The following is a 19585-nucleotide window of genomic DNA, read 5'->3' on the forward strand; positions in this document are numbered from 1 at the left end:
AAAAGGCATTCTTTTTCCCTCCTCAGCTCTGGTGGCTGCAGAAGGTGTGACAGGCTAACATTTAAACTGCTTGGAGCCACACACGTTGAAGCGAGCAGATGGCTGACAGAAGCCAAGGGAAGGTCACTGAAATAACCACGTACTTGACACGGACCCTCTCCTCTCTCTCTCAGGAATCCTGAAAACAGTTCTGGTCTTGACGATGAAGGATATGTCGTAAGGTCCTGCTGAGGAACCATGAGTCCTTTGACCTCAAAGGCTGGGAGTGGAACTCAACATTCACCTCCCCAGCTGATTTCCCAGCCATCCCTCCGTCCTTACCCCTGCCTCCTCCTTTACCAAACTTAACAAAAGTAACTGAATGATGAGAAAGGAGACAAAAAGGACATTGTTTTTACTGCAGGCTAAAAGTCTGCCAGAAGCGTGGGCACCCCTTACGCAGTTATAATTCTCAAGTCCAGAGTGCATTTGGTTGAAACCTCACGTCTGTTCATTCAGTCTCCACCGCAGGACACCTGAATGCCCAGCAGAGGTCAGCTGTGGTCCCAGGTGCTGGGGAGGCAGGGATGAAGATGAAGACTGAGACTGGAGGAGGATGCTCACCCCAGGAGAGGGGGAGCGCCTGTGAACTGTCCCGAAAGACTAAGGCACATGTGCAAAGGGGTAGGTGGTTTGCTTTAGCCGGAGAACCGGGCATGTGAAGCAGGATTACAAGGGATGAGCCTGGAACGAGAGACAAGATCCTAACTGGCCTTGAAAGCAACGCCAGGAAGGGGGACATCCTTCGACAACAGGTGGTCTTCCCACGTGAGGGGGTAAAGTTCAGATGTGAGAGGCTCCCGTGGGCATACACAGGTTTGTTTTCACAAGATCAACTGCTCTTCTCTCCCTCCAAAGCATGGAAAAAATAAAGAAAAATATCACTATAAATGGGGACTTCTTTCCTTTTGCTTTTTAGCTCCTTTGAGGGCAGTGGGTGGGAAGCAAGGGGCACAGTGTTCATGAAAGCTCAACAGCTCGTGTGCTGCCCCCCTTGCACTGCTGGTGACACATCAGACAGTCCCTCAGAGCTGCCTCACAAGTAAGATGGACTGGGCAGGGTAAGTTACCACCCCACTCCCCCCTCTGGCTTCAAGAAAATATTACAAGGCAAGCAGCTGGGTCTGACGTTGCCGCAGGGATGATCCTAAGTCTGTTCTTATTTATTCAAAGGAGGAAAAAAAAGCAAACCACGGGCAAACTTACATTTTAAATAAGTCACAAATGACTGTCTCATGGCAAAGTGGAGTGACAGCACAGCTGAGAAACGCTGCAGTAATAAACAGCAGAAGCCCCGGAGATGTTTAAATGCAGGGATGACAAAAATGGATTTATGTTTTAGATCAATCTGGCAGCAACCGAGAGAGAAAACCAGAGAGAAAGTCAAGCTCGAGACGGGAGGCTAAAAGCCTCTTCCCAACAGCTTTAAGGATGACCCCTCAGTTACAGGCGTGGGTGACGGAGTGGACACTGCGGCCGGTCGCCAGAATCTAAGAAAAGCAGCAGACACGGAAGGAACGGGGTGCGCTCTGCAGCGTTCTCTGGGGATGACCGCTGGACGGCTGAGGGCGTGGGCGCGGAGCCGAGCTGGTCCACATCAGCTAAGCTATTTCCTTCAACTGAGATAAGAGAGAGGAAGACATGACTTATTACATACCGTCCGTTCACTTCATCAACAAATGTCGGTCACACTGTGCTCCCTCCCAGCACTGAGGACATCACCCTGACTGACGCTTTAAGCAGAGAGCTGATGTGCTGGTGAGGAGCCTGATGGACAGAATTTATCTTCTATGGTGACGTACGGAGCTTCTGGACCAGTGTCCATTCACAACAGTGTGCCGCACAAATACTGCAATTTTCTCTGTCGCCACGCTGACAAGACGGGTGCCCCGGGGAAGTGGCCGGGAGCGTGGGCCGGGTCCACCACTTCCCAACTCCGAGGCCTTGGGCCAGTCGCTTACCTCTTCAAGCCTCATCTTCCTCTCCTGTAAGTGGGGACGATACCAGTCTCTCTCACAAGGTTAATGAGGTGAATAAGCCCAAGTCCACGGCAGGCACGAAGGCTCAACAACTCTTAATATTATATTCCACACAGTTGTGAAAGGATGAGATGGCTTGCAGTATTGAGCATAATGCGAAATAAGACAACTAAATGTTAAAATGCCCCAGAAATAAGGCAAAATGGAAATTCACTGGGTTAGCAAGTTTTTATTTCTATATATAGATGGATGGATAGATACATACATACGTAGACAGAGAGGTACAGTGAGAGTGGGAAAGAGATAAGGAGGAGACGGAGGGGTGTGTTACTCTCTTTCTGGTAGTAAAACTAAAATTGGCCTTTACAGAATGGATCTTTGTATAAAAGACAGTCTATTATCTTAGCCTATAAGAGCTTTAGCTACTGTTTTTCAACACATTACCACATACTTTGTAGGCAAATTATGCTCACTGATTTCCACTACAGACTGTTAACTATAAATACAAGCCTGATTTAGACCTATTGGCAAAATAATAGATGTGGGAGAATAAAAACTTTCTTTATTCTTTATTTCAGGAAAAAGATAACCTTAAAAAGAGCAAAAAGATTTGATACAGCTCTACCCAGGTCCTAAGTAGGGTTATTAAATTCTCTGGGACGGTTCAAATAGTTGTCCTACCAACGCCTAAAAGACATGGCTTAAATTTCCACGCAGGCAGAGGTCTGTGAGCTACGAGGGCCAAGTCTGGCCTGCCGCCTGTTTTTTGTTTTGCCTGAGTTCTAAGAATGGTTTTTACATTTTTTTTTTAATGGTTAAGAGGAAAGAAAAATGTTTTGTGGTATGTGAGAATTACATAAAATTCAAATTTCAGCGTCCATAAATAAAGTTTTGTTGGAACACAGCCACACTTGCTTGTTTACGTATTGTTTACAGCTGCTCTCACACTACCACAGCAGGACTGAATAGTTATGACAGAGACCATATGGCCCGCAAAGCTGAAAATATTTACTATCTGGCTCTTATAGATCTGCCTGTGCAAAGGAAAAGCATTATCCTGAATTCTGATGTTAAAAGATGCGATGTCAGATGTGGAAAGATCCCCAATCCCATCATTCAGAGGCACTGAAGTCTTCCAAAGGTCCATTTAAATTAATCCCAAGTAGCCAAAATATTTATTTTCTCTTCTTCAACCATTTGTTACACCTCTAAATAGTCTACAATGTATCTTGCTGAACACAGGCAGTGTTTACATTAAATGCTTGTCTTAAACTGGTCACACACCTCTGCCTATTAGATGTGAGCTTCCTTTACTCAGGCCAAACAGAAGAGGGGAGGCGGGTGAATCATGAACCTCCACGATTAACTGAAATACCCATCTGGGCATCTGGGATGGGATCATCACAAGCAGCAAGTCTGGGCCGATCCTCAGGCATCTCGAATAACTGTCCCCTAGCTTTATAGAAGGACTGTACACATAAGGAAACATACCTATAACCATGTATTTTTTATTCTAAGGCACACATTTTTGTACATTTTAACATCTGACTTTAGGCTGTGCCAAGTAACTGACAGCACCTTCCGATAAGAGGTACCTAAAATAATGGTGCAATTTACAACCAATGGCATCTTGTATTCAGTGAATTCAACACACCAGGAGAGTCAGAGAGAACATACACAAATTTGGAGGACTCTAGTGAGAAACTTTCCCCTGCCTATGAAAGGAGTAATTTCCAAAGACAAATAAGATAGAAAGTGATTTTATTCTCAATTCACTGCAAAACTATGATAAATTGTCCTCATTTGATATTACAGGAGCAAGTCATTTTATTCCATAATTCTCAGCAGAGAAACTATTCAAATTCTTTCATAGATTACATTTTAATATAGAGGCCATACATCAAATCTTTCAAATGGGGTCAAAAAATTCTCACTGGTAAAATATTTTGGCAGGAAACACCAAAATGGTGCAGTAGCCCAAACTGAAAGTTAAACTGGTCCTGAGCACTTAAATATCTAATGTCCAAATAACTATATTTAAAGTAATTATATCTAAATACATAGATATATACCTTTATTGAAATAAATATATCCAAAAAGCTGTATTTTTATCTAAAATAAAAATATCTAACTATTGAGGAAGTAGAGGGAATGAACTGTGACCTATCACCATGGTAACCCTATCACGGGCATCCCAGGGTAACCCCATCTCAGCTGCTTCCTCTCCAAGTCCCGGCCACCTACTACACACGTCTCCTCCTGGGTTCTGCACCAGTCCTTCCAGGGTCTGCCAACCAGCTGTGCTCAGCTGCTGCCAAGGCACTCTGGCTGGAGGGACTGCTCAGAACCTCAGAGCTCATATTCCCATTTTACCAGCTCTCCCTTCCCCACACACTTCCCTCCAATTAATGGAAAGGGAGAAATATCTTCCACTTTGATCTCTAGTATTCAACAAATCAATTGCTTAATTTTCTATCACAATCTAATCTGTGTCTATAAGCTTTGTTTCTTCAGAGCTGTAACTGTATTACAAACTTCTCTATTCTGCTTTTTAAAACATTGTAAGGCTTTCTTCTGCTGTTACACTGCTTCTAATAATTTTTGTGGCAATAAGGACATTTTATCAAGTATATATACCCTTATTTAATCAAACTGGTCCCCAATTATTAGACAATAAGATTGGATACTTTGTGATACATTCCCAGAAACCTTTCTTAGAATGTTAAAAATACAAAATTTAACATCTCCTTTGTCCCTAGAGTAAATCAACATGATTCTATCTTGGACAAGCGTGATAAACTAAGAAATCAGCTCTGAGTGTGTTTTAAAGTACAACACACTGAAAACAGAGGGCGACTTGATCCTTGGTTCACTGCAAAGCTGTGTAAATTTTTCCCACTTGCTATTATAGGAGGATTACAATTTAGCAACTGATTAATATCCTTTCTGCCAGGTTCACAATGAAAACTGGGTTTATTTGAGCTGTTCCTCCATAACTTTAAGGTCTCAAATATCTATGTGTTGATTTGACTGTTCCAGATGTTCTCTGGGTGAAATAACTGGAAAGTTATATGGGTCAGAGATCATTTCCAGATTAGGATATTTTTTCAAATGCTATTATTTTATTGAAGGAAGGAAAGAAATATGAGCTGAGTTAATGTCACGCACTGTCAGCTCGAACCATGGAACTCACATTAAAGCAGGAGAAAAGCTTTCCAGAGGAAACCCCAGCAGGCATCCAATCCAATCCTAACCACGATGCTTTTTTATTAAAACCAACAGGCAATCTGTCTGAAGCGGTGTGGGCATATAAAGATAGTAGGAAAATGCATGGGGCTGAGTTATAGGAAGCAGGGCTATTTAGTACAACTTTCAAGTAAGGCAGCTGCCTTGGTGTCACCAAGATTACTTTTACCTACTCCCACCTCTTTCTTTAAGCCATTCTCCCATTCCCTTCACTCCACTAAAAAGCAAAAATGAGCAAACAAATAAAAAGATCCCACTGTTTTGAAAGTTTGTGACTTTACTTGAGAAGAATCATCTAAATGAAAAGTTTTCCTGCTTCACCCCTCCTCCCGGTCAGACCCCCGCCAGCACCAGCGGGAGAACACAGGGTCCTGGCTGCCGTCTACACAGAGGACCGCCTGGGAGGAAGGTGGCAGGGAAAGAGCAGCCTGGAGCCAGGCGGCAGAGGTCGTGATCCCCCTCCTGCCACCCACCAGCTGTGGGATCTTGGGAGGTTACCCAGTTGGTGCCTCCATTGCCTCTTCTGTGTGCAGGAATCTACTTCAAGCACTCTTGTGAGACTGACTTCATATACGCAAAACACTTGGCACAGAGCCTGGCAGATGGCAACCACCACCTAGAGTCTGGGGGGAAACCCACAACAGAGATGCTACAAAGCGGGAGAGAGAGCAGCAGAGAAGAACAGAACATCCCTGGAATTCTCGGCTGGATGACACTTGTGGGAACACTGCTGAGAGGAGGGCTGGACCAGCTACCTCTCAAGGTCTGGCCCCACCCTTCAGGTAAGTGATCTGACATTTTAAGCTACAGTCACAGACAAGAGACATCCCGGAGAATCATGCTCACGTCACGCCCCTCTCACTATCTCTGCTACGTGACCCTCACTGCCACAGCTCGCTCTGCCCCTCCCCTCTGCCTCACTCCCTCTGCCACTCCCCTGCATCCGCACTGCATCTCCATCAGCAAAGTGCTCTCGGCCATGGGAATGGTCTCCTGGCTGCTCTCTCTGCTTATTTGGGATTTTACCAAGTCTTTATCAACCTCTCACATTTTTAAAATTCAAAAGGAAAACAAAAGCTTAGAGAAATCATACAAATCACAAATTTTTGGGAAAAGAGATCCCGAAATTGAGATATTACAAATAAGATCTCCCTTTTGTATTCTAGTGTTAGTAGTCCAAAAGCTTCGGAAGCCAATACGTCACCAGATGGAGTCTCAAACCCTCTTGAAGTCCTGGTATTGGAGAACCTTCCTCCCCCCACCCACCTCCTCACTGCCTCCTGGACCCCTGGCTCATACCAGCAGATGACAGTGGTGAGAGGTTTGTTTTGTCTGTGGGGTATGTTTAATGTACATGAATCTGAAATGCCCAGGACTGAAGGGGATCTTAAGAGCCAGCCTGGTAGCCAGCCTTTAAGTGAAGCCCTTTCAGAAAGCCAGTTATGACTTTTCTGAAAAGTCCGCAAGATGATGCCTGATTGGTGACGGTCTAGTTTCTCAGGGATGAAGGAACTTCTGAAGTCTAACTACAAATCTCTCCTGCTGTCAGTTTATTCATTCCCTCCCCTTTTGTCCAGGGCGTGAATAAACACAGCTCCTATGAACTAGTCAAGAACTTGTTTCTAACCACATTCAACCTATACCGAGGAAGCAACCACCTCATTTTTAAAAGCAACAGGAAGGGGGAAAAATGGATATTTTATGCACAATTTTTGAGTTGTTGAGACCCTCTACTAAATCCATCCCCTCTTCTCCGTCAACTGAGAATTTGTTCTGTGGCTTTTTAACAGCCCTCGGTCAGCCTTAATTAATCTCAGTCCCTCAATGAGAATCTACTGGGGAATGACTGCTGGGCAGAGAACGTGGCCTTCACCGGGTCCCTGACTTTTGTCTTAACTGTGTTTTCAAGCCGTCAGGCTCCAAAGGCAGCCCCACATGGCAAAACACTTCTTGTAGTCAAAACACTTCTTGAAGTCAAAACAAGAAGCCTGTATACAACGTTAGCCAAGATTAGTACCCGCAGCGGGAGATGGCATCACAGACTCTGTGAAGTTTAGAATTTTCCTGATAGTTAGGAATTTTCCTACATTTGCCCAAGACTATGATTCTTTTATCTGGAATTAGAATTTCAGACACTATTTTGGATAAATATTAATCTCACTGCTTTTAAAGTGCCCTAATTCCAAACATACCAGGTTCCCTCCTCACAGACTTAACAAAACACTGGGTAAGACTCAGAGTCTTCACTGGTATTAGAAGATTAAAAGTTTTTAAAATCTCAATTTGCATAAATTTGAATGTGAAAGAAATCTGTGTCTGTATTCCACAAGTTTAGTATTTTAATGTTCTTTTCTCTTAAGGCCAGATTTTGATGAAGGTAGGGGAGAGGATGTGGTAATATGGAATATGTATCCAGAATGTAATCTCTGTAACAGTGTTCCAAAGGGAAGGTTGCATCTCCCTAACGTCCCTAACCTGTGTGGCAGTGACCTAACAGGACACTGCGGGATATTTTAAATTTTCAAGGGGAAAAAAAGCACAAAAAGTCTGTTAGATACTACACTAACTCCTACTCTGAAGTTGTCTGGAGTTGACTGAATGAAATGAAGAGCTAGGTATTTCTTTTGGCCTAAGAAAGGGCATCATGAAAAACGCAAGACCCTAAGGCATTATGAACTCAGAGCTTGTGGGACCTAGCTGTGTTTTTCTTTTCTTTTTAATTGAAGTACAGTCAGTTTACAATGTTGTGTCAGTTTCTGGTGTACAGCATAATAGTTCAGTCATACATATACATACATACATTCATTTTCATATTCTTTTTCATCATAGGTTATGGGACCTAACTGTATTAAGGCATTTCTTTCAAAGGTTTTTGCTTTGGTTTAGTTAGGAAACTGGAGAGATTAACCCATAGAATGATCTCCGATATGTAATAACTCTTATCTGTTCTCCCTGAGTAGTACTTGGAAAAGTAGATATCTGGCTAATAATGCGTACTGTTTTAGAAAAGAAAAAAGCAGCACATTTATTTTCTACCAATTAGAGCCCCAGTATCCTTCCAAAGAGGCCACACTGAGACTCTTCGGCCTGGGAGAAAAGCCATCTGGCCTCATACTTGATAGGAAGCGAAAGACAACTTGTTATTATGTCCATGTGGATTCCCAATAAAGATGTGGACAAAAGAGAAACACACATTATCACACACCAGGAAGATCCTGAGACCTGGGAAAGTGGCAGGACTATACCCTCCCAACCCCATTCAGGGTCTCAGACTGAGGCTCCAGTATATTTGTGTTTTTTTTTTAAGTTAGAAAGCTACCATGAACTCCTTTAGTACTAGTCAAAACAATCTTTAAATATACAGAACACTGCTTTAAAAAAAAATCTATTTTTCAACCCTAGAAATACAGATTATGGTCTCCACTGAAAGGAAGCAGGGCTCCGTGAAGAAACGGCTGATTCCAGGTCTGGGACAGGGCACGGACACGGTGAGCCCAGAACAATGTCGCAGACAGCAAGGAGACCAGCAGACTCCCCGGGTGGGGCAGGAAGACTCGGACGCCAACCTGAAGAGGCTCCAACGAGCCAGAGGGGGCATGTTTTGAGCATTAATAAGGATATTATTAACTACAATGTCTTAGCTTTGTAGAGGAAGATTTTGTTTTGACCGTTACAAAGTCTTAAAGTGGATATGGAATAATGGGTAAGTTTTATTCAGGCTTACTAACAAAATTCATCAAAACAGCTGCACTTAAACAAAACAGCTGTAGCAAACATCCCAGTTCTAATAATAGTCCTCTTTTCATTAGTTCACTTATTACTTTAAAAAAAAAAACCTCACTGGTCATCACCAGAGAAGATGGACCAACTTGTCATTCTGAAATTGATAAATAAGGAGAACAAAACCAAGTATTTATCCATTTCCAAGTACTGCTGGGTAACCAAACAGTACACAAGGGAAAGTTTCTCTTTTTAGAAATATTCCGGTTAATAAGTGAAAAAGAAATGACAGAATGTCATCATATTGCCATTCCTAATGAAGCAATGATAGCAATGGTCGCTGACATCCCAAAAGACAGAATCAACCAGACATTATCTGCCTTCTGATGGAAGAACAAATTATCAACTGTAATGTTGCAAAAATAAAAAAGTGGGGAAAAAAGAGAATATGGGAATATGAACACAGGAAGCCTCTGGCTCCAACTATTAATTTACTGGGAATACGGAGAACTACATTACAGGAGTGCAATCAGTAAAGTCCAGGATGTGGGCCAAAGTAGTTTCTTCTTTAAAGTCTGAAAATACATACTGACCCACAAATTCTGTTTCAAATATACTACTAGGAAGAGTGACAAGAGCTGACTGAAATCTGAACACTTATTGGATATTTATGATATTAAGGAAATATTTTAGATATAAGGACTGTAGATGTTCCTGGAGAATGTCATTCTAAGTGAAGTAAGCCAGAAAGAGAAAGAAAAATACCATATGAGATCGCTCATATGTGGAATCTAAAAAAAAAACAAATACGAAACAGAAACAGATTCATAGACATAGAATACAAACTTGTGGTTGCCAAGGGAGCAGGGGGCGGGAAGGGACAGACTGGGATCTCAAAATGTAGAATAGATGAGCAAGATTACACTGTACAGCACAGGGAAATGTATACAAGATCTTACGGTAGCTCACAGCGAAAAAAACCGTGACAATGAATATATGTATGTTTATGCATAAGTGAAAAATTGTGCTCTACACTGGAATTTGACACAACATTGTAAAATGACTATTACGCAATAAAAAGATGTTAAAAAAAAAAAAAAAGAGAGAGAGAGAGAGAAAGAGAAATAGGACTCTAGAAAAATACCCACAATACCATTTTTTAAAAATCCCATCAGAAAGCCGAGACTTCAGGCGGTGATCTACTCCTGTATTTGAAGTGAACCATCAGTGCGAGCCAGTTATGAGAAATGATAAATCTCCCTTCCCCAGGAATACCATTCTTTTTTTTAAAAGGGGGAAAAGAAAAAAAGGTTCACCAGGGACTTTGAGAAAGCAGAAACATTATCAGTAACTCAACTTGCTTGGCTTAAAAATGGCAAGTTGGTCCAGATGACTGAGAAGTTAATGACCAACAACCATCACCAAGCAATTCCCCAGGACCTCCTGTCAACACACCGGGAGACGATCACAGCGGGCACTAGTCCACGGTCCCAGATCCCAGTTGTAGTAAAACTACTGCCAAGCTGGAAGCCTTTCTGAAGAAAAGAGGACTATTATTAGAAGAGCTGGGTGGAGGGGAGAGTACAGCTCAGTGGTAGAGCACATGCTTAGCATGCACAAGGTCCTGGGTTCAATCCCCAGTGCCTCCATCAAATAAATAAAGCTAATTACCTCCCTCCTCAAAAAAGAAAAAAAAAAGAGCTGGGATGTCCAGTTGATAAGTACGACTATCTTTAAGTGCACGTTAGCCTAAATAAATCTTACCTGTTATTCCACACCTAATTTTGAATCTCTCAAAGAGGAGGAAATAAAAGCTTCCTCTAAAAAGCTAGCTGGATGCATTTTAGTGACTTATATTCTGGTTCTTAAATTCTCTAACCACCCCAATTTCTACAAGTTTCAGAACATCCTTTGACTTGGTACATCTATACAATATGTACGTTTTTACCTTTCTGTCTTGTTACTATCAAAGACACACACGATCCCTCGGAAAGCACTGAAAAACCACCACCAGAAGCACACCAAAACAAATGTGTGCTGTAAGGGCATTCTCTTCTCTGAGACACTTTCCAAAGATGGACGTTTTATTCGGTCCTACGCATTATAATATTTAGGACAAGATGCTGATATGTTTCGCTTATTTAGCAACTTTACTGGTTTCTTAAGCTCAAAAATCTCAAACTTTTTCAATTTTTCGTTAGTTTAGCAGGACAATAAATGTACTCTGAGATATCTTTTTAAAGAAAAGGCAGAAAAATACTTCTAGATAACTAAATACCCAGAAACTCAGAGAAGGAAAAAAAAAAAAATAAGCCAGTAATTTAATCAAAATTACAATAATTATGAACAGTTATTTCTTCAGAGAGTCTTACTGACCCAGGAGGGATTCTTTACAGGGTCAGGAAGGACATATGTTTACTGTGTTCAGCACCCAGGATGCTGCGAAGCCCTCACAGAGGCCTCCTCGGCACCTGGGTGTGCTGGGTTGTGTGCATCCGATCTGCTCACGTGTATGTGTTTGCTGAGGCCTTAGAAAAACTATTCACATATAACATGTTTTCCTCTCAGAATCCCACCTGGTTCTCAGTGACACCAGCTTGCACCTGCGCATTTAATTTAAGTACGAAGTTGTTTTAGTCCCATTTTATACACAGGGATGTCAAGTCAGAGATGGGTTAAATTACTTCTGTAAGCCCAGAGAGTGAGCAAGTCACCACAACTTAAAAACAAAACCAAATAAAAACTCCGTTCTAGTTTAGAACTGACACACCATTTATACTTATCTTTCCCCCGTCCAATCCATCCTATCCCTGCCAGTCCTGTCCACCTGGGTCCTCCCACACGTTCACGTCACCCGTTACCATCCCTTCCATAAGCCACCTCTTGAGCACTTACTTGTACCGAGTACCACGTCGGGCACGGTGATGGAGGCACGGGAAGGGTAGTGCCTAGGGGATGTAGACTTTTACCATGAGTCAGGCACAATAATTTACATAAAGCACAAATGATTTTGAGGACTCTTCCAGTGAAGGCATGTCTCCCAAAATCATATTTGATGGGTTTTGAAAATTTAAGTGTGAATAATTTAGTAGCAGAACAGAGGTCATCTAATTCTTTTACCAAGCTTTTCAAATGCAGGGCGTTTTAAAGACACAATAATCTACTCCATTCTTATCTTTCTACCTATAAAATCACATTTTAAAGTTTAATTTCACATGCCTAGCGAGAGAGTATAGTCATACTATGCAGAATTGCTACCTAGAATTATCTACTATGGTTTAATAATAATATACATAAATGTGGAGAGGTACATATGTTATCTATCTCTAATATTTTAAAAAATGAACCAGAAGTTGAACCATCTAAATTTTAATATCCTGTAAGGAAAACAAAACACACTTCATTCAACTATGAATCCCTCTGACTACTCAGGAGTTCATAAATGTTTCAACAACAGTAAAAAAGCAGCAAACATCTAGAAGTCATCACAGAGTGGATGCCTGGAGATCTCCTGGTTAAGTGACATCACACCTACCGTGGTGTCATTGCTGGTAACATAAACCAGGACGTCGGAGGAGCTCCTGCCATTGATGTACCGGTAGCAGTTCCAAACACAGCTAATCAAGTAACCCTGCAAGTAAGTAGTGATGATTAGATCTTTAATTTTCAAACTTTAGACAGTTTCAAATATCACCATGGATAAAGCCATATTACAAAACGTTTATTTACATCAATTATAAATGCACACATTAACTCTACTAAACCAAAAGCCTTTAAAAACACAAATGTTGGGTATGGCAACTTTCTGGCACAGGGTGATACTGCAGCCTCATTCTATCACACCACGCAGAAGGCGGTGGGGAGGGGTGGGGCTGAAAACAGAACAATTTCCAAGAAGAGGCAGGTGAAAGGAGCAATCACCACAAGCATCTATTGCCCCCAAAGTCACAGAACAATCATTTTATTAACCCCGTTCTCATGACATTTTAACTCTGGATCTTTGGGATTTTTATTCTACATCATTATATGATTTTTTTAAAAAATAATTTTATTTCTTCCTGATTTAGATGCCTTTTACTTATTTTCATTACCTGATTGTTCTTGCTAGTAAAATTCCCGCACTGCTGAACCAAAGTGATGAGAGTGAGCATTCTTACCTTGTTTTTTTGGAGGGGGAGGGGGAGATATTTAGGTTTATTTATTTGTTTTGATGGCAGTACTGGCGATTGAACCCAGGACCTTGTGCATGTTAAGCATACACTCTACCACTGAGCTATATCCTCCCCCAGCATATGATTTCACTATACAAGTCAACTTTTTAAGAAAAGGTTCATAGCACATAAATTCACTTCATGGTCAATAAAATTCACTAAAACATTTCTATTTTCATAATAAAATATCCAAGAAGACAATTAAAATTAGTGCCCAGTATAAGGACACATTGGAAATAAAGCATGAGCTCATGGGGGATGTTTAAACTATGAACTCTTTGCACTTTCATTCCAATCATGTGTAATTAGATTAGAACTAAATGATTTCAAACCCCTTTCTAGCTTAAAAATTCTTTAATTAAAAGAAGTTTAAAGATGTGGAGAAAGTGGAACCCTCCTACATTGCTGGTGGGGATGTAAGATGGTGTCAATCTGGAAAACAGTTTAGGAGTTCCTCAAAAAGTGAAACCGTCACCAAATGACCTGGCAACTCCACTCCAAAGTATACGACCAGGAGAAATGAAAACATACAACCACACAAAAACCTGTGTGCAAATATTCACAGCAGTATTATTCATAACAGTCAAAGAGTAGAAAGAATCCAAATGTCGGTCAACTTAGGAGTGGGGTATTCATTCAATGGAATATTACTCAACAATAGTAAAAGAAGTTCTGTTCAGTGCTACAGCATGGATGAACCTTGAAAAGATTATGCAAAGTCAAAGAAGCCAGGCACCAAGGACCACATACTGTGTGATTCCATTTATCTGAAATGTCCAGAACAGGCAAATCCATAGAGACTGAGAGCAGATTAGTGGTTGCCGGGGGCAGGGGGTGGGGGTAAGGACAAGCATCAAGTGGTAAACACGTTCTATAAGTCCATCAACCACCAATGTGCTAAATTAGTACATCAGTAATGCACACAATTAGTACCAATGTACTAAACACCGCTGAATCATTCACTTATTTAAATGGGGGAATTTTATGATATGTGAATTATATCTCAAGAAAGTTGTTTTACAAAAAAGACATTTAGCAACAAAAGGGGGTGCTTGTCGACAGTTTTCAGGAGAGTGAGGTAAATGTTCCACTGTGTACTCAGAATGCTGTCTTAAGCTGCATTCATCCTTGGTGATGATTATTTCTGATATTTAAATTTTCTGTGATGACGTCAAGATGGAAATGTACAATGTTATTTTGTAAAATGTTTTCTGAATGGCCATAATCTGAATCCAGAGATCCACAGTGAGACAGGGAGAGCTGGAGAGGGCATTTTTCTTGAACAATGTACACAGTATGTTCAATTTACTCAAATCTTCAGTTAACTCAATAATGCTACTACTTCTTTAGTTAAACAAACAAACAAACAAGAAAGGCCCTAGACTCATTGAGAATTTTAACACAAATAAAAAAGGAATGTTTGGACATACTCTGTTATGTACTATGTATGAAGACTAACTAGTCATCCATTATTTTAGCAGTGAACAGGAAGTTCTTTAAGCAAGAACTCTTTCTGATATGAGGCCTGTAAAATGACAAATCTATAACTGAAGGGTGAACAGTGGGAGGAAGTAGCCAGTGTCTGGGGCCTCACATGCCCAGAGTTCTCAAGGGCCTCTTGTAACACCCAATACATTCACTCACTAAACACCCCAACAGGAGAAAAACCTCTGGCCTGTCTCTAAAAACCCAGTAACTTATTTCAATGACCTCATTTCTTATTTGCCATGTCTGTAATCTTGAATAAAGAATTAAATATTTGTCCTGTTTCTCAAATAAACTTGCACTGACAAATTATGCCTATTTGCAGAGTTGGTGGTAAGCGTTATTCCCTTTACTGAGGACAGAGTGAAACTGACACGTCCCGATTTGGGCTCCCAGGGAACCTGTAGGTGAGAAACCTTACTACAGAGAATTTAGGTTGTAAGAACTACTAATCAGGTAAACTGATATGTGAAACCACAATATATATGTGTATTCATATTTATTTCAGCTAATAATTACTGAGTCTCTTTGAGGGACAGAAAAACGAAGGCCCAACACAACACTGTACACTGACTATAACTCAATTAAAAAAAAAAAAAGAAAAACAAAGGTCCAGTGTGTGTTCTCAAGGAAATGCAATCTGGTTAGTAGAGGAGACAGATGTGCAAATAATTAAATATTAACAAATTATTCACAAGAGAGAGTGCTGTGAACAATTTGTATGATGCCTTTGAGTAGATCATCATAATAAACAGCAGTGTGTTGCAGTCTATAAAAGCACTACAGGGCAGGGATTTTTCTTATTCACTACCAAACCCCAGTACCGAGAACACGGCCTGGTGCACGGGAGACCCTCTGTAAATATCCACTGAAGAAATAAATGAATGATGCATCTTTCCACCCGTTCCCCCACTGATCTCCACAGTCACCCTGCAGAACGCTTTCTCAGTTATTACTACTTAGTAAATGAGGAAACCGAGGCTCGGGTTGTTGCCGGTAGATGAAACCGGTCTTCCAGGTTCTTGTCCCGTCCAGGAAGAATTCAGAGACAAGACGTAGTGGTTAAAAAAGTAAAGCGAGGATTTATTACAGGATGGATAGTACACTCTCAGGGGGAGAGAGGGCAAGCTCAGGTGAGGGGCTGCCCTGAGCTTCTTTGGCAAGTTAGCTACATAGGGTGTAAAAATGAATGGGCGGAATATTCATTGGGGAGGAAGCGTTTGGGGTCGTATTCCCTGATTATCATCCCAACTCCACCTTCCCAAAGGGAGGAGGGATTTCTGTCCTTATTTAGTCAGGATCGGAAGTGTCATGGCGTCGATGCATGATGGGCACTTCTGATCTGCAAGGCTAATTTTATTGAAATGAGGGCATAATGAGCAAAAGGTTACATTCGGACACTGGAAATTCCTGCCTTTTCTCACCTTTCTTTGTTCATCTCCAGGCCACTCATCACCCCAAAAGGTGTGATCCCTTATCAGCCCAAAGGTTCCTGCTTTTCCTTCTCTGCCCAGGGACCCCTGGTGCTTCCATGATGTGTGGTTTCCTGCCTTTGGCCTGTGCCCCTCCTTTCTGCCCAATTCCTGCCATTTGGTCTGTGTCCCCCTTTCACTGCTCATATTTAGCTATCTGCCTGCTCTAACAAGGTCACACAGCTGGATACAGCAGGGACAGAAGCTACATCTAGGTGCTCTGACTCAAAATCTCAAGTAAGCATTTCCAATAAAAATGTAAATGTCTATAAATAAAATGCCTTTTTTAAGGGCAGTGAAAGGGTCCAGCTTCTGAGCTTCTGGGTAATGGCACAAGGCAGCTTGGTCAGACTAAACTTCTTGCAGGTAAAAATGATAAAGTCTGGACTAAACACATACAGACATAGTCTATCTGAAGGCATGGCTGAAGGAACAAAAACAGGCTGAAGCTAAAGGCAAATCTACCCTTGAATGGCAGACGGCGATGAGTGGGATTTGAGAGCTCACGGCCTTCTGCCTGGGTGGGCTGGGGCTGGCTGAGTGGCCAGGAAGTGGGGACGGGGTGTGCGAGCTGCAGGGGCGGTAAGCCTCAACATCTGTGTACAACATTCGCAATTTGCCCAAATCCGTGACCACTAAACCATACATGCAATATCAAAACATGCCGAGTGTGCTTTGTGGGGGAAAATGCAAACCCAAACGACTTGCAATGAGTCATTTTCTTTCTACTCCTTTTCATCAAATTACTATTTAAAATGACTTTGCTCCCTAAATGCAGCTTCCTCAAGCTTATTGAGGCTTGATGTTTAAAGAACTGGGTAAATTGATGCCAAAATAAAGACAATAAAAAATTTAGTAAAAATTAAAGTTCAGAAGTTAGGGTTTGGGGCAGAGAGAAAAAAAAAAAAAGAATTAAAGTTCAAAGTCTAATAATGATTTGAAAATCTTCTACTTATTAGTAGCACACAAGCACAGATCTTACAAAAAATAATGATGTTTTTATTATCAGGTTTACAAAGACAAAAAAGAATAGACAGCACTCAGTTGATGAGGGTGAGGGGAACGCTGCTGACAGAAATGTTAAGTCGTTCAACTTCTGGGGAGATCAGTTTGGCAGCCTACCAGAAACCTTCAAATTATGCATACTCTCTAATTTTAAGAAATATATCTGGAGGAAATAAATGTATATGCATATAAAAGATGTTTTTAACTTAAATATGTTCATCGCAGCACTACTTATAACTGAAAAAGTAGAAACTGTCTCAATGTCCCATACGTAATTTACAAACATGATAAATTCATATAATAGATGGTTACAGAATAATGTTCAAAATCTATTATATTTTAAAAACAAATTACCAAAGAATGTGTACAGAGGCACTGTAATAGATGCTATGGTGCAGAATACATGCTACATAACATACAACACTGTATTAATTTACTCCCATCCAGATTTTGGATTAACCCTCAGTTGGCCTGTGGAAGTTTGGTTAGTGTTTCTCTCTCTCATACAGATAAGAGAAGAACAGAATTGTGAAGAAATCAAAAAACAGTTCAGAAATCTAAAGCAAGATAATGAACTGGCACAAGCTGGCTTACTTCTTCGGCATTCATCAAAACATTCAGTACATTTACACCATATGTAAAATCTTCCCGCTTACCTTAAAAGTCAGCATAATGCTGATAAACAGAAGAATAATAAGGACCAAGCAGGTAGGATTCACTGACATGATATCATCCTTATAAGGAAAGTTGGGAGGCTGCAAAAGAGAAGAGCCTCATTAGCAAATCTCTTTCATCACCAGGACGCTACTCCTTGGGCATCGGACAGTTGTGCTTATCAGGAAGCAGTCGGTTAAAGCAGACAGTTACTATCTCAGGACGCAACAACATTTCTAGTCTGCTTCCACTCATGAAAAAGCTACAAACGTGTGTTGGTGGAGAGGCCAGTCTGTTCATATTTTAAGCAATAACTCTCAAAAAGAGAAATAAGAGGAAGATTCATGAGTGAGATGTGAACACGTAACTTTGCCCTCCTACCACACAAAAAGTTAGAAGTCAATGGTCTATATCTAGCATCTTGATATTTAGATTTCCTGCAAATTCTTATCTTTATTCAAAAATCTCTAAAAAGTAACTCAGATGCAAGTTCAAAATCCAAATTAACATGTGTATGTGTATGTCTAACTCTGCATCTTTATATTCTTGACATAACCAGGTTCCCCCCCAGAGAGACGGTAACTGGGAAGGTCTCATACCAGCTGTCGTATGTACTCCTGGATGGAGTTTGGATAAACAAGCACAGTGACTGCAACCAAGGTGTTCAGGGCAAAATCGAAGATCTGGTAACAGAAGAACGGGATGATCCAGGCAGCGTGTTGCTACACATAAGAGAGAACAGGACGTTAAAAATTTGGTGTTACAAAACATTACTTTTCTTGAATTTGGAGCAATCTTTTCTTAATCTGAAGGGAAACAGAGGAGTAGAAATTCATTAAAGCACGTCACGATGGCAACCTGGTAAGCCCAGCAGAAGCAGGCAACCAGCGAAGCCCCAGTGAACATTCCTGAGACTAGAACAGGGGTTTCCCACGTAACGTTAACAAGAGACTTGAACTTCCAAAGAGTCTCACAGGAAACCGAGGGTGATCACTCCTTACTTCTCACAGACAGCTGCACAGACTGCACATGTGAGGGACCGAGGGAAAGGCCCAGACCTCATTTCAAAGCTGCTCACCTTGTAGGCTCCGTAAGTGGCCATGGCACATATCAGGATCATGAGGAGAGAAATCGCGATGGCGATGAACATGTCTGTCAAAGAGAAAGACAGACGGACCATCAGGAGTGGTTCCGCTGTTGCAACACTTTTTTGGTCTCTCCTCAAAGGCTTTTTTTTTTTAATAAACCAATTATAAGCAAGAACTTGATACTAAGTAAACCACCAGAGTTCTTTTCGAATTTAAGAAGTCAGTTGCTAATGGAAGCAAAGTGCCCAAAAGATGATCTCCCTAAATCATACATATGTCTATAGAGAAGAGATTGATTTACACTCAAGTTTATTTCAAAAAGGGAGTGGGATACTGGTTATAGATATTAAATACATCCATAAATATACACCGATAGGTCAATCTCCATATCTCTCTATATGTTTATATATTTAAAAGTTTGGTCTTCTGGTCCACTGAATTTTATATATATAACAAATGAGGTATTCTTTTAACATACAGGTATCTAACATGTATGTTATAAACTCATGTGTGTCTCATGCCCCTACTAAAACTCTCCACAAGGTTCCCATCTTATTTAAAATCAAATCTCAATTTCTCATCAGGGCCTTTATGTCTCTGCTTACTCTAGAGCACACACAGATCCCCCACCAATCTCACTGCACCTCATCCCATGCTTCCTTGCTCACTGGAATCCAACCATGCTG

General features: G+C 41.1%; 1 protein-coding gene across 1 annotated transcript in view; it reads right to left on the reverse strand.

Annotated features, from left to right (window-relative positions):
• Nucleotides 1–19585, reverse strand: part of LAPTM4B (lysosomal protein transmembrane 4 beta) — a 54487-nt gene that overhangs the window by 7567 nt on the left and 27335 nt on the right. The window contains exons 3-6 of the mRNA XM_032468257.1: nucleotides 18890–18963; nucleotides 18411–18533; nucleotides 17814–17912; nucleotides 12520–12615 (exon numbers count right to left, since the gene is read on the reverse strand). Coding sequence (XP_032324148.1) covers nucleotides 12520–12615; nucleotides 17814–17912; nucleotides 18411–18533; nucleotides 18890–18963 — 392 coding nt within the window. The remainder of the gene's footprint in view (nucleotides 1–12519; nucleotides 12616–17813; nucleotides 17913–18410; nucleotides 18534–18889; nucleotides 18964–19585) is intronic.

The sequence above is a fragment of the Camelus ferus genome, chromosome 25 (genome assembly GCF_009834535.1).
Source record: "Camelus ferus isolate YT-003-E chromosome 25, BCGSAC_Cfer_1.0, whole genome shotgun sequence".
In the NCBI taxonomy this organism is placed as follows: domain Eukaryota; kingdom Metazoa; phylum Chordata; class Mammalia; order Artiodactyla; family Camelidae; genus Camelus; species Camelus ferus.